The 13,649-nt window shown below is 49.2% G+C and overlaps 1 protein-coding gene across 1 annotated transcript in view; it reads right to left on the reverse strand.

Moving 5' to 3' along the window:
* DAAM1 (dishevelled associated activator of morphogenesis 1) overlaps positions 1 to 13,649 on the reverse strand; it is a 94,024-nt gene that overhangs the window by 45,586 nt on the left and 34,789 nt on the right. Inside the window, exon 3 of the mRNA XM_050975636.1 lies at positions 9,538 to 9,761. Coding sequence (XP_050831593.1) covers positions 9,538 to 9,720 — 183 coding nt within the window. The 5' untranslated portion in view covers positions 9,721 to 9,761. The remainder of the gene's footprint in view (positions 1 to 9,537; positions 9,762 to 13,649) is intronic.

Raw genomic sequence — 13,649 nt, forward strand, 5'->3', positions numbered from 1 at the left:
GTCACAGCTCTCCCTTGGAGGACAGACAGCAGCACTCAGGGACAAATGTCCCTATGGCCTGCACCTCCCCAGGCTGGCACCTCAATGGTGTCAGGAGCCCTGTGGGCAGCCAACCCCCTGGTCAAGCAGGGCCATTGCCCAGGGCTGTGTACAGATGGCTTTGTGAGTATCTCCAAGGAGGGAGATGTCACCACCTCTGGTTGGTAGCCACTGCCATCTCCCACCAACTCCTGAAGGCAAAGCCAGATCAAGCCAAAAAACCACTGGAAGAAATGTTCAACCCTCCCAGGAGGAAAAGCATCAAGTGCAGCCTCAGACTCACAGCACAAACTCCTGTCCCTGCCACTTCACTCGTGCCATGTTTTAATGAGCATCTTCCACAGACTGAGAGCATTGGTGGGGACAACAGGAGGGAGACAGCAGGATGCTGCAAATGTCCTGACTTCAGGAATGACCTCCAAGATGGGCTCCTGGAGCTGGGTGAGCTCAAATGCTGCCCACTCATGTCCACAAGACCACAGTGTGACCAGAATGGGTTTCTCCCTTACATCCCACAAGTCCTTCAAACATTCTGCATGAAGCATCTGGGGAGTAGAGATTAAATAAGAAACAACTTCCAATAGAGGGGTCTGCAACTCCAAAATATCCTTACAGGTTGTAAGAAAAGAAGATTAAAAACCTTTAAATCCAATGTGCCTTTCTGGTTGATAAACTGTGTAAATTTAATAGAGGAGACTGGGGGTCATCCACTGCCATAACTGAAACAATGATTATTTAAAATTTGCTGTTTTGTGCTGGGTTTGTATAAACATACATATATATGTTTATAGAGTGACAGAAAAGCTTCTTTTGGGCAGGACCATAAAGATCAGCTAGTTTCAATACACACCCTGTGAGCAGGGATGCACCCACTAGACCAAGCTGCTCCAGCTCCCATCCAACCTGGTTTTAAAACTTCCAGGGATGAGGCATCCACAACTTCTCTCTCTCTGGATTTACTTAAACATAAAGGTGTGCACATATCTAATTATATATAATTTATATTTATATACACACACATACAGAAAGATGTCACTGGATCAATAAATGACCAACATAATAAACAGCAAAGTGAATTTACTCCTGGTGGATGGATGCTGAGAGTTTAGAAACTTCTGTTAGCGAGGCTATAGCATGTAAAGATGAGATCTCTTGCATCATCAAATGAAGCATGAGATCCAAGATTGTTCAAAAAATTTGGAAAAAAAATAGAAGGAAAAAACAAAGTGTGAACTTTTTGGCAGCGGTTGGCATTAAGGGGTCCAGCGTGGGAATTAAAAAGTCCATAAATAATGGCCTGTTGAAGCCTGCACTGCCTTCCTTTCTCAGGGGTCATATTGCTTTTTCACTCTCTTCCAGGCATTCTTCTCCAAGTTCATCAATGTGATTTATCCCAGAAGGCTGTGGTGTCAGGGGAAATGGCAATCAGCATTTTTCCCCCCATTCCTCATCTCTTGTTTTTCCGCTGCCCATGCGGCCGGAGCAGCAGCTGCAGCTTCCACTGCTGGCTGTGCTGCCTTTAGCAAACCCCTGCCTCAGAACACACCCTACTCAGCTCCTTATTTTCCTTTTAAGCTGTTTTCTTGGGAAAAAAAAAAGGCATATTAATCCTTATTAACCAGTGGCTGTTGCAAACCCCCCTGCCTCCACACCTACCCTGTGCCGCAGGAGGAGCTCCTCCAGCTGCAGCTTTATTTAGGCAACTACAATTCTCACTGTATGCAGATTTATCTCAGGGGTTTTTTTTAAAGTCTTTTGTTTTTATTATCACTAATAAAAATGCCTCCTCCTCAGCACACTTCTTTTCAGCTACAGTACCCTGAGAGCTTTAAAACAACTCCTCAGACAAGCCAACCCCTGCTAATATTATCACTGTGTATTTTTAATTTCTCCATGACAACTTGCAGCTGCAATTACAGAACATGAACAAAAAAAAATCAACTATTCAAATTTTGAATGAATAAGCATAACAGATAAAAGATTATTATTCATTTTGCCTTTATGAATTTCCTGAATAAAGGAAATTGCTTATAGCCAAGTGAATGAGTAGCAGCAACAAGGAATAACAGAAGCACTCGGAAGTGCTCATGCCTAGTTAATCTCCTCCCACAATGAATTTTTCCTCCTAGTCTCAGAAGGACCCCAATCCACCCTGCTCAGTTATTGACCTGAACACATTGGACAGCCACAAATGAAATACATATTCCTTCCTCCTCCTGCAGGAAAGATTATGGCCATCAATAGCTGATTTAGCCCTTCAATAAACTCCAGCTGCAGTTGATTCATGTTCCCATCAGTTCAGACACCTAAGTAAGGCAGACAGCATGTGATGCTTTAATATTTTAATGCAATAATTATTTTAATAGGCTGAAGGTTTCAAGCTGCTCATATTTCAGTATTAGTGTATTTTAAGAGAGGTATCCACTTAATTTCTCCTTTTTTGTTATCATATATATATATATACCTATATAACCTCATATACACTTTTTTTTAATGTTATTTATTGAGCTCAGCCTTCTGTGACCTTTTCACCGACCTCATCTGGAAAACCTTTCTCCCATTTTAATTAACCCAGGGTACTTTTCCAGCCTGAGTTATTGATCTACAGTTCCACCCTGCAGACCCCTCTCAGATCCAGAAGCCCTGCAGGTGCATCACCAGCGTGTTTTTTCCACACAATTGTACATACACCCTGAAAAAACAACAAAAATATGTCTCAACCTATGATCCACTACTGTGACAGCTCAGATGGATTCAATCCAATCAGCCAGAGCTGGGGATGGCTGTCCCTTGGTGGGTGCACCTCCTATCATAATAAAGCATAGAGCTGGCAAATAAGTAAGGTTTCAGATGTGGACCTCTCACCTCTTTACAGAACTCAAGCAGCAGCTTCCTTTTCAGTCAGATTTTACACTGCTGCTGCTGCTGGCATCCCAGGGAGCTGCTCAAGATGAAAATCAAGTCAAGAGTGGCTCCAGATATCCCCTGCCTGACAGGGATGCTCAGGTAGGAACACTGTGGATGGTTGGTCTGGGGCTAAACCGTGCCAAGGTTTCCCCAGATAATGCTCTGGGAAGGGTTTCAAAAGGGGCTGGATGGTATCAAAGGCTACAAAGCCCCACACCAACTTAATCCTGAAAGTATCCCAAGAGATACCACTCTGGTTGTGGGAACTGGAGAATGCAGCCACAGGAAGCAGAAGCCAGCTCTAGCCTGATGCTGATGGAGCAACAGAGGATGGAAATGGATGGGACAAGTCCTCATCCCCCACAGGCCTGGCTTTAGTCTCACCTGGAATCCTAAAAGCATTTTTAAGAACTTACTCAGGTGCAAAGCAGAGTCACCCTGAGAGGAGGATACTTCTGACCAAGGCTGGATGAGACTTGGAGCAACCTGGTCTGGTGGAAGCTGTCCCTGTCCATGGCAGGGGGCTGGAATGGAATGGTCCCTTCCTTTAAGGTGCCTTCCAACCCAACCCATTCTGTGATTTCTATGATTTCAGGGTCTGACACCCAGCAGATGTCACCTGCAAGCAGGCATGGACTGGCTTATAGATGTTGGGTGTGGTTGGGAAAGGGAAGCTGATCCCTGTAAATAATGGTATTGATTTGGACCCTGGAGTTCATGGGAATTGGGATCACTGGGCACTCAGGCAGGATCCTCCCTGCAGGGCTGCAAAAGCCTCAGCTGCCAAAAGCTGACCTTGGTGATGTTCCCACGCTGAGGAACACCCGGACTCTGCCAGCAGCAGATACTACAGCAGCACGGACAGCTTCCCCTCCTATCTGCACATGGATACAAGGCAGGCACAGGCTATTCCTGGCAGGAATGCTTCCAGCTAGCAAGGTGACAGAGCACAACTCATCTGCTGTCCGAATCCTGCTCAGAACTCCAGCAACACCACCCAACCACTGAGCAGTGAGGAAGAAGACGGCTGCTGGAGCAGATTCCCTGTCCAAAGAGGCTGGTACCTCCATGGTGACCTGTGCCAGGAATACTCAGAGCAAGTGCAAGCCAAAAACCTAAATGCCTCAATTAAGGTCACTGATGTGTTACCAAACGAGCTGCCAGGCATCTCCCAGGGCTGTGGCCTCCTCTTTAACGAAGTGCAAAGTGGAAAGCATTTAGCAGGTAGACTGTATTATTTTTCCACTCCACTTGGACTTCTCCTGGAAACAAAGGGGTTCTTTATGTGCTCTCTGCCTTCAGAGATTCACACTGTGGTGTAACATAGCTCCTTTGTAGAATCTGGGATTGGGAACAGCACGTTTTTGGGGCAAGTCCCCACGCTGGTTTGTAGCAGTGACAGATACTGCATTTACAGGGCTGTTCCTGCTGAAATACAGAGCTCCTGGGTGGATTGGTTCATTCAGGTCCAGGGAGCACACGTAGGCAGAAAACCCTCACTTTCTGACCGAGTAGGTGTGTGACTTCTCTATCAGATGCTTGCCTATCAAAAGGTGCATTTAGAGATTAGCTGGGAGGGTGTTAACAACACAAGGTGATGAAAACAAGCGCCGTGAGCGCTGGGCTGGGATGGCAGCCTGGCAGGTCCAGACTGTTCACATCAGAAAAACAAAAACTGGGCAGCCTGGTGAAGTGGCCATATGGCACACGGATCCCTGCAGAGTGAATTTAAAAGCAGATGTTACCTAGCATTTGGTTTGCTTCTTAAAAGTGATTCATAAGCCATGGGAGCTTGGTTTTGGGAGACAGCAGTGGGATGGGGTCAGGAGCTCCACACTCAGCATCTGGCTCTGGAGGGACTCTGCAGAAAGGGATGGCTTGCAGGGCTACTGCAATTGTCATTTTTTCCAGACACCAACCACATACTTTTCTTTGCAGATACAGGGGAAATGGCTTTGGTCACCATCCAGTGGTTCTCAGAATCCTGAAGTCCTTAATGCTGGAGGGACCAGGCAACAAAACACGACAGCTGACCTGCAAGCATGAAATGCAAAGCTTGGCTTTGCAGCTGATCCCTCAGCTGCTACTTAAAAGCCGTGTTGTTTTGCAAAGCCCAAAACCTCATACTTTCTCCTTATTGGATTAGAAACTGGGGGGGAAAGCACATTGCTGAAGTTCCTGAGCACAATGGAGATTGCTAGCAATGAGTTCCCAAGGCTGAGCTGTTACTGACACACAGCAGTGCTCACATTGCCCCACCACCATTTCTCCTCACGTTTATATGCTCCCTGCTCGAGCAGCATATAAAACAGCCATCATCCCAGCATGCCAAGAGGAAGGCAAGGCACAACTCCAAGGGACAGTTATCCATGGAGAATCCTGCCCCAGGACTGCACATCATGAGCCACAGACCTATCGACCACCAGGAAGCATCTCAAAGGCAACAGATTTAATGTCTGTGACAGGGGATGCTATCTCCTCACTATCTCCTGATAGCATCCAGAGAGCAGCTCGGATGAAATGCATTAGCTGCCCCAAGTACAGCAAAAACAAATGCTGTGATAAATCTTATAAGCTGCCAGAGACCTTTTTATTGTTCCTCAGGCTCACAAGTTTCCACTACTTCATAAAGCAGCAGGGAGGGGATACAGCCGCCTTCCATGTGAGGGGAAGGCACAAAGCCCAGGCAACATCAGTGGGCAAAGGCCTGCACCCATCCTGAGTCTGGGGGGCTGGGGACACTTCACAGCCCCTCACCTCCTGGTGTCACCTCCCTAAATCCCAAAAAGCTTGTCAGCTGCTGGAGTCTGGGCAGAGGCACCCAGGGAAGGTTACCTGCTCTAGTTTCAGAGGCTGAAAACGGGCTGCTGCACATCACAGGCAGGATGCAGGGCAGGATGGAGGTTGTTCTAATTTCTTCTGCATCACTAACTCAGAAGCAAAAAGGCTGCAAAGCCCCACAGGGAGCAGTAAATGGAATTTCCTCAAAGCCGGGCAAGACAAGCATTGAGGAATGTCTGGGGCAGCATCTCCTCTGAACCCATCCCTCCACCAGCAGGGATGCAGGCTGGGAGCAGGCTGTGGGATCAGGGAGAGGCAGCATCTTGTGCTTCAGGGACAATCAAAGCCACACCAGACTCAGCAGCTCCTCTGAACATCTAAGCTATGTCAGCAGCCACCAGAGCATCACTCTCATTCTGCAGGGATGGAGATGCCACTGTGATCCACCCTGCTGTGAAGAGAGCCAGAGAGGGGTCCTGGGTCATGCTGGGGCTCCTCCCATCCTCTCCAAACCAAGCCATCCCAGCCCCCTGCCCCGTGCAGAGCACCACACACAGAGCATTTCATTACAAGGCTCGGAGTGACAAGGAGTGTTAAGCAGATATAAAGGACATCAGTCATTCACCCATCTGGTGGGAAGTCTAGTTGCTGGCGGAAAATAGAGAGGATTGTTATGGCAAGATCTACCATATGGCACCATTATGTGGAGCTTTGCAAGTGCTTTTTCTGAGTGTGCAAGCAAGATTTCAGCCTTTGAAGAAATGCTGTATTGTTAGCCTGGATACGCAGGAGCCTCTTGAAAGAAGCTGTGGCAGATGGCACAGCTTTGTTCTCTTGGTTCGCAGGCAGATCGTGCAACCCCAGATTTCCTCTTCTCTGGGGCACAGTGATCAATGATCCTCCTGATGTGTCCTATAGGAGGCTCCTGAAACCCCCTAAATCCAAAGGATGCTGCCTGGCAGGTGCCACACCTCTGCAGGAGCCTCAGGAAGCAAACACTGCCTACCCGAGCCGGCAGGACACAGCGGTGCTGATGCACGGAAAGCTGCACAAAATCATAAAGCATTGTCCCAGCCAGAGGAGCTGCAAATCAGTAAATCTTGCTGAAATACTCTGCTTTTGTTTGTGCCTCTCTGCCAGCACCTGCTCCTCCCTGGGTGGCTGAGCCTGGCCGGAGCCCCGGCAGGACAGGGGACAAAGAAAAGCCTTTCAGACAGGGCCGGTGCCCGCTTGAGCGACATCCCAACAATGCTCCAACAAAACCCATTCAAAACAGGCTGGGGGAGAGGCAGAGAAAGGGAAAAGGTTCCTCTGGGAGGAAGTAGTGATCAGTCATTGACCACAACAAAAACATCTGCATCTGCCCTGAGCCAGGGAAAAGCCCCTGCCTGCTGCATGCGGCTGGCTGGGACAGGGAGCATCGTGCCTGCAGTCTGGGATGAAGATCAGGCATTTCTTATTGCTGAAATTTGTGCCCAGGTGAAAAAAAAATCCCAATTCCCTGTTGTTTCTAATGCAACTAAGTGAAAAACACTTGCACAGACACAGAATAAACCCCTAACTATTTATCTGTTCTATTTACCTATCCCAATTAAAATCCAAAGTGTCCATCTAACACAAAGCAGGCCAAAAAAACAGACACTGGGAGAGCAGCCCAAGCCTTTAGCTGACCTTGGAGCCACAGCTGCTCCTCATCCCTCTGCAGCTCAGGCCCTCATCCTCTGCTGCTGGCATGGGACAACCACCAATTTCTCACACTATGGATGTTTCCTGCCTCAGATCAACAAGGCACACTTAAAACCACACAAAGCTCAGGGAATGTTTTGCAGAATGGCTCCAAAAAGAAAGGGACTTTGCCCTTCAGTGTAAGCAGCAGGCTGGCATCTGTGGAGCAGGGATTCCACTCTGCTGTTTGTGTCTGTGGGAGAACTGTCCATGCCTACTGCTGCAATGCCCCCAGAGATACCCCCCATCCTAGCCCTGAAATCCTCCATCCCTCTACTCTGATCCCTGATGCAAATAAGTGGAGTAGAAAAGTCAAGATAAAGCTGCAAGGGAAGAGCTGGCAAAGGACCAACTCCAGCTGGCAAAGCCTCCAGATCCCCTCCAACTTCCCTCAGCCCAATGGGCTCAGACAGCCAAGGACTTTGGAGAGAGCCTCAGTCCCACAGAGCAGGCACAAGCCATCCCACCCAGGAGGGCCAAGCACGATGGCATGGGGCTCCTGCTGGCCTAAAGATCAGCCCAGCACCTCTGAGTGCTTTCTCTGTCTCTCTTCCAAATGTTACACAGTGGGTTTACACAGGAACAGTGGGATACTTTCCAAACCATTTAACTAATGCTGAAATTTAACACCCGACACCAACAGGTTATAGAGAGCAAGAAGGAGCTGTTGTAAGGACCGAGGGGGGATTTGCAACTGCACTGCCCTGAATGGGAACCTGCCTCCTTGTCCCCACAGGGTAAAGCTTGGCTTCCCCCTCCCTCCCACCCAGTGCTGGCTTGGGTTGAGATCTGCCTGATGGGTTTTTTGGGGAGCCAGGGGGTTGCAGCTGCTTGTGCAGGAGCACGGTGGGCACCCTCTGTCCCTGTCCCTGTATGACTTCAGTCCCCAGAGAGCTCCTGCTGCCAGCATGCCCTGGAGCAGCAGCTGCCTCTGGGCCTTCTTCTCACCCTTAGCTGGGGAAAAATAACCAAAAATCCTCACAGCATGGAGAAGGGCTGGGGAGCAGAAGGGCCACACCAGGCTGTGCCCCAGGCTGGCTGGCTCCTGCCTTGCTGCACACACAGAGGCTCCCAGTGGCACTGCCATGCACAAAGCATCTGGAGGAGTTTGGAAGAGATGTTTCAAAAATCCTGGGCTGAGATGAGGTGCACAGGCTTGGTGGAGCTCCAGCAAATGAGACTCCAGAGATGCCTCCTTCAGCCCAACAAGGCTTTGGCTGGGGCAGGGGAAAAGTGATCCATGGAAAAGAATTTCCCCAGGAAAACCTGATTTGGCCAAGTTATCAGTGGAGAATAAATTAGGACAGAGACAGCCACTTCTCCTGAACAAACCCAACCTGACCAGAAGAGTTCTGCTGCAGGGATACTTCATCCACACTGTGCTGCGTTGGTGTCCTGGTCTGCCATACCCCTGGAGAAGGATGTCTTGGCAAAACCAGCTTTTATAATACAACCTGGAGCTTTCCTCTACCAAGAAGCCTGGCTCAACAGGTCCATGCTGCCTGGCATCTAATGGGATGTGCTGTACCTTGAGGCGTGACTGACCAGTGTCACAATTCCCAGGTCCCTCTATGCATCCAAGCACTATAGGAAAACCTTATTTCACTGCTGACTGAACTCAAAGTAGAATGCCATCCAAAATACCACACCAAAATGTTTTTCTTCGAGGAAATTAAAGCTTTTTTTGGCTGTTGATTTTTTTCTTACTCCACGTTTTTCCAAGTTTTGGAACCAAGGGCTGAAGAAACAATATCCTGACTTTCCAAATCTCAGTGAAGCCCACACCTGACAATTTCTATGAAGCTGAGTGCCCAGTAAATAAAGTCACTTTGCACCTCTGGGGAACATCCTGCTTTACCAGCTTGGACCCAACACCCTGCTATAAGAAATTAAGAGTTTCTAATGAGAGAGTAGCAGGACCTCAGGGAGGAGCAGAGCTCAGGCTTCAGCAACAGCAGCCTCCCGTCACGCCAAAGTTTGCCTGAAAGCTCAAAACCAAGACTGGGGAGACTACAAAGAAGGAATTGAGGGGAAAGAGGGAGAAGCCCCACAACTAGCACTGAAGTTAAGAAGTATCCCACTTACCACCAGCTCGGTGAACATGGCATCCAGCTCCTCCACGGGCGGCATGGGCAGCGAGGGCTCCATGGTCTGCAGGGCGAAGCTGCTGTCATTGCGCAGCCGGTACGTGATCTCGGGGTGGTCGCTGCTGCGGAAGCAGCAGAAGATGAAGGAGATCCCCCGGCCGCTCCTCTTCCTCGGCGCCATGGCCACAATCCTGGGTGTCCCTCCCTCCTGGGCACTAGATCCTGCGGGGAAGAGAAGAGAGGAGGCTGGAGCAGCCGCCCCGCAGCGCTGCGCTCCCGTCCCGCGGTGGGAGGAGGAACCGAGCCACCCACGCGCTCGGCACGGAGGGGAAGAGCAGAGACGGTTTTCATGCCAAATATTTCTGCTCAGATTTGACGTTTACAGTCCTGGCAACCTTGACGACCACGCAAATTAAAAAGATGCATTTGCTTTGCCTCGTGCCAGAGCTGGCAGCCGCAGGGGTCACGCCGCTGTCCCTGTGGGATGAGTCCTGGGCTCCACCGCTGTCGCCAATCCCAGCAAACCTGCACCGATCTCCCCATGCCATGGCAGCCAGGCCAGCCCCCCTCACACCCACACCTCACATCCCCTCATGCCAGGGATATGGAAAATTCAGGGAACTGCTGTCAGAACAGCTGGATGTGCTTGGGGCCACCAGGTCCCCACCATGAGTGATTCAATCCTTGAAGACCTCATGTGGCTCAGCATGCCCCGAGCTACAGACAGCAGCAGAGCTGTAAAAATATCCTGCACGCTTCCCCCTGCTCTTAAACGTGTCCCTAAGCATCCACCAGCAAGCCCCTGCATGGTGGCTCTTTTTCATGGAAAGTTTTGCTTGGCTTTAATTAGATAAACCTTACTTGCAGCTCCAGTAAATATTTACAGGAGGCGATTTCAGCTGATAAAAATCACACGGGGCCGGTAGCTCAGATTTTCCTAAGCCGTGCTGACGTCGGGCATCGCTCGCCCTGGCAGCTGCTGGGGTTTTGCTGATTTCTGAAACTCTGGTTGGGAGCAAAGCTCAAGGCAGTAACCATGTGCCCTGTCTTGATGACAGCAAAGACCAGGCAAAAACTGCCCCAAAATTGGGACTCTTAAGTCAGCGACACAAGAGAAGAGTCACCTATAAGGAATGAGGAGTGTGGAGAAACACTCTAATGAGAAAAATCAACCAGCAAAGTAGGGAATTTTTGAAAGCCTAAACATTTGTCTTACAAAGTTACACACCCACATATTTTATCTCTGCGAAACAAGACACTGAGATGTTAAGAGACTGGACAAACAGCCAAGGTTGAAATATGGATGACTCAGATTTATTAACAAAGCTATGAAGAGACTCGGGGAAAAAAAGGTCAGCATTTGGAAAGGAGTGTCTGATCTCCCTGGAGCCTGCCATTCCCTCCAACTATGGATTTACACAGCAGAATAAACAGCTGCTGTGCCCTGTGGAGAGCCAGGGCTGGGGTCAGACCCGAGGTCAGACCCTGCACCACCACAGCATGGCAAAGAGTGCCCTCTGAAAGCAGGGAGCTTCCAGGAAATTCAAGCTCTACCCACAGTTCTTTAACAGAGGATTTGACCCTTGAAATGATCTCGATGGCACATTTCTAGCACATGGTGTAATCATCTGCTGAACCACCAACGATGGGAAACAGCTATTGGATCTTCACACAGGATAATCCCAGGCTGTGCAATTGCTCTGTGCCCAGCCTGGAGAGTCCCCTCCTTCCTGAAGGGCCCCAAATCTCATTTCACATTTTTACATCTTGGATGTAGAAATATGCAGCCGCTGGAGGAATTTCAGCTGCCATGAAAGCTCTCTCACCACGGCTCCCCGGCAGCCAGCACCGCAGCAAATCCATTAGCTGCCTGCTGGCATCCCCTCGGTGTCAGCAGGGTTTGGGGACCTGCTGCACAGCTTCTCTCCTAAAGAAGGGAGGGAAACAAAAAGCCAAAGGCACACAGATTTCTGTTCACTCCAGTATAGGAGAAAACACTGCAGGTTTGGGTTTTAAAGAGCCAAGAGGAGCAGGGTGCAAAGAGAGATGCTGGTGGCTGCTCAGTGCTTTGTGCCCAGCACAGGAGCTCTGTCCTAACTTACACTGGGACCTCAGATGTGCAAAGTTTGGTCACTTGGTCATTCCAAGTCCGTGGGTACAGCCACAGCAGTCCCAAAGCAGCATCTGATCCTGCTCCAGGAGCTGGTTTGGAGCAAAGAGACCCAACTCTTCCACAGGGCATTTTCCATCCCCTTTTCAACACCATGTCATCCTTATCCTTGAAACCCGCTGCTACATACAAGCTCTGACTTGGGCTTACAAAAACGTGTGGAAAGCTTTTACCAGAACAACACCTGCTCCTCAGAGATACACACTCCTGACAATGTTTTATGAGGAGTCTGAATGACAGACCAAAAGACAAGGTTTTATTTTGGGGTTTAAAGCAGACAGCCATGAAGCAACCAAGGCGAGGTACTTCTGAGCTGCTTCCAGCTCTGGAGCTACTGAGGTTCCTGATTTTCATCTATAAACAATTTAAAAAACCAAACCACCCTATAATGTAGACTGAGTGGGCTGTAGGTTATTAGCAACCAAGGCTAAAAAAAGGTTAGGGAGAGAATATGTTAGCTACCAGGCAAATAGCATTAAACCTTCAGAAGGCTGATGAATATTCATTGACATGATGGATCAAAATCAAAACACAGCTCCCTGGCAGGTCGTTGGGAGCTGCAGACAGCGCAGCTTGCATCGTCAGAACAAAGTCCAGCTACACAGCCTCCTCCTCCCCTGCAAATCCTGCAGAAATTGGTTATTCAAGAAGAAAAAGCAGCAGCCCCTGGCAATCTGGAGGCTTGTGTTAAAGAGAACAGAAGGGACAAGTTCTACACCGCATCATATGTTAAGTGTCCTGCTCCCACCTCCTGCTTGTACCTCTGACTGCTAATTAGATCAATACATTTAAGTCAGATTGTGATCTGATGGTGCCTTCTGGCCTCTACTGTTGAGCGGGCCAGAATAAATTAAGCTTAATTGCCCCTGTATGAACAGAGCCAGGGATGATAGGTTGGGAAGGGTCACTGAGGGAACTTGTAGCCAAGCCCAAATCTCAAGGCAGGACTGATGGGGTTGAATCATTCCCAAACAACTCTGTTTTTACAGAAACAAGGGTGAAAATGTGTTTGTGATGGGTTCAAACTGGAAACCCAGACTGAAGGGAAGGAGAAGGAGCTTAGCTCATGTGTGTGACCATGATGGATCAGGATGGACCAGGACAGATGGAGGCCACCCCACTCAGTGATACACAGAGATAGAAGTTTAGCTCTCCCCAGCCCTAAAAAGAAAAGCACCAAGCCTGCATCGCCCTGAGCAGTGTTTAAATGAAATCAGTCATTAGGAGAAAATTGGACCCTGGTGTCGCTTCCGCCTTTGCTTTAAGGAAAGGAGAGCAGCAATTACCACTTGCATATTCAACAGCCTCCTCAGCAAGCTAAATTAAACTGGAGCAACGAGCTGCCAAAGCCTGTCTGTGACCGATGCCCCAACCAGCTGGTTGGGAGCCAGCACCGGTATTGCAGCACTGCGGTCTGCAGCCTAAAAATACCCAACAAGGGCACAAACACATGCAAAGGAGCGCACGCTCCCCTTCACACCCGCCTCCTCCAAACCCACCCAGGAGCCAGCAGCTAAATCCTCAAACATGAATATTAGCTTGTTGTTTTCCTGGCTCCCCTCCCAAAGTGAGGAGGCAAGATCCTGAGCGAGCTCTGTCTCTGAATGTGGAGCTTTATTCCAGCGTGCTGCACAAGGAGGGGGTGGTTTGGGTGTAACAGCGCTCACTGGCCTTGGTGTCCTCACCAAGTTGGAAATTGGTGTTTTTCACCGATTTCAGCATCTTGGGCCATGCCAAGCTCTGCCTGCCTTTACTCTGCACGAGCTTCAGCACAGCCTGGGATGCTCCCAAACAATGGAAATATTCCACTTCCACTGCAAAGTGACATCCTTGGGAGGCACTTGGGAGGCACTTGGCTTCAGCAAGGGCTTTAGGAAGACACCATCACTGTCACCAAGTGTTACAGCCACGTGTCCTGGACCCCTTTTCTCAGCTCTTAG

The sequence above is a fragment of the Serinus canaria genome, chromosome 5 (genome assembly GCF_022539315.1).
Source record: "Serinus canaria isolate serCan28SL12 chromosome 5, serCan2020, whole genome shotgun sequence".
Taxonomy (NCBI): domain Eukaryota; kingdom Metazoa; phylum Chordata; class Aves; order Passeriformes; family Fringillidae; genus Serinus; species Serinus canaria.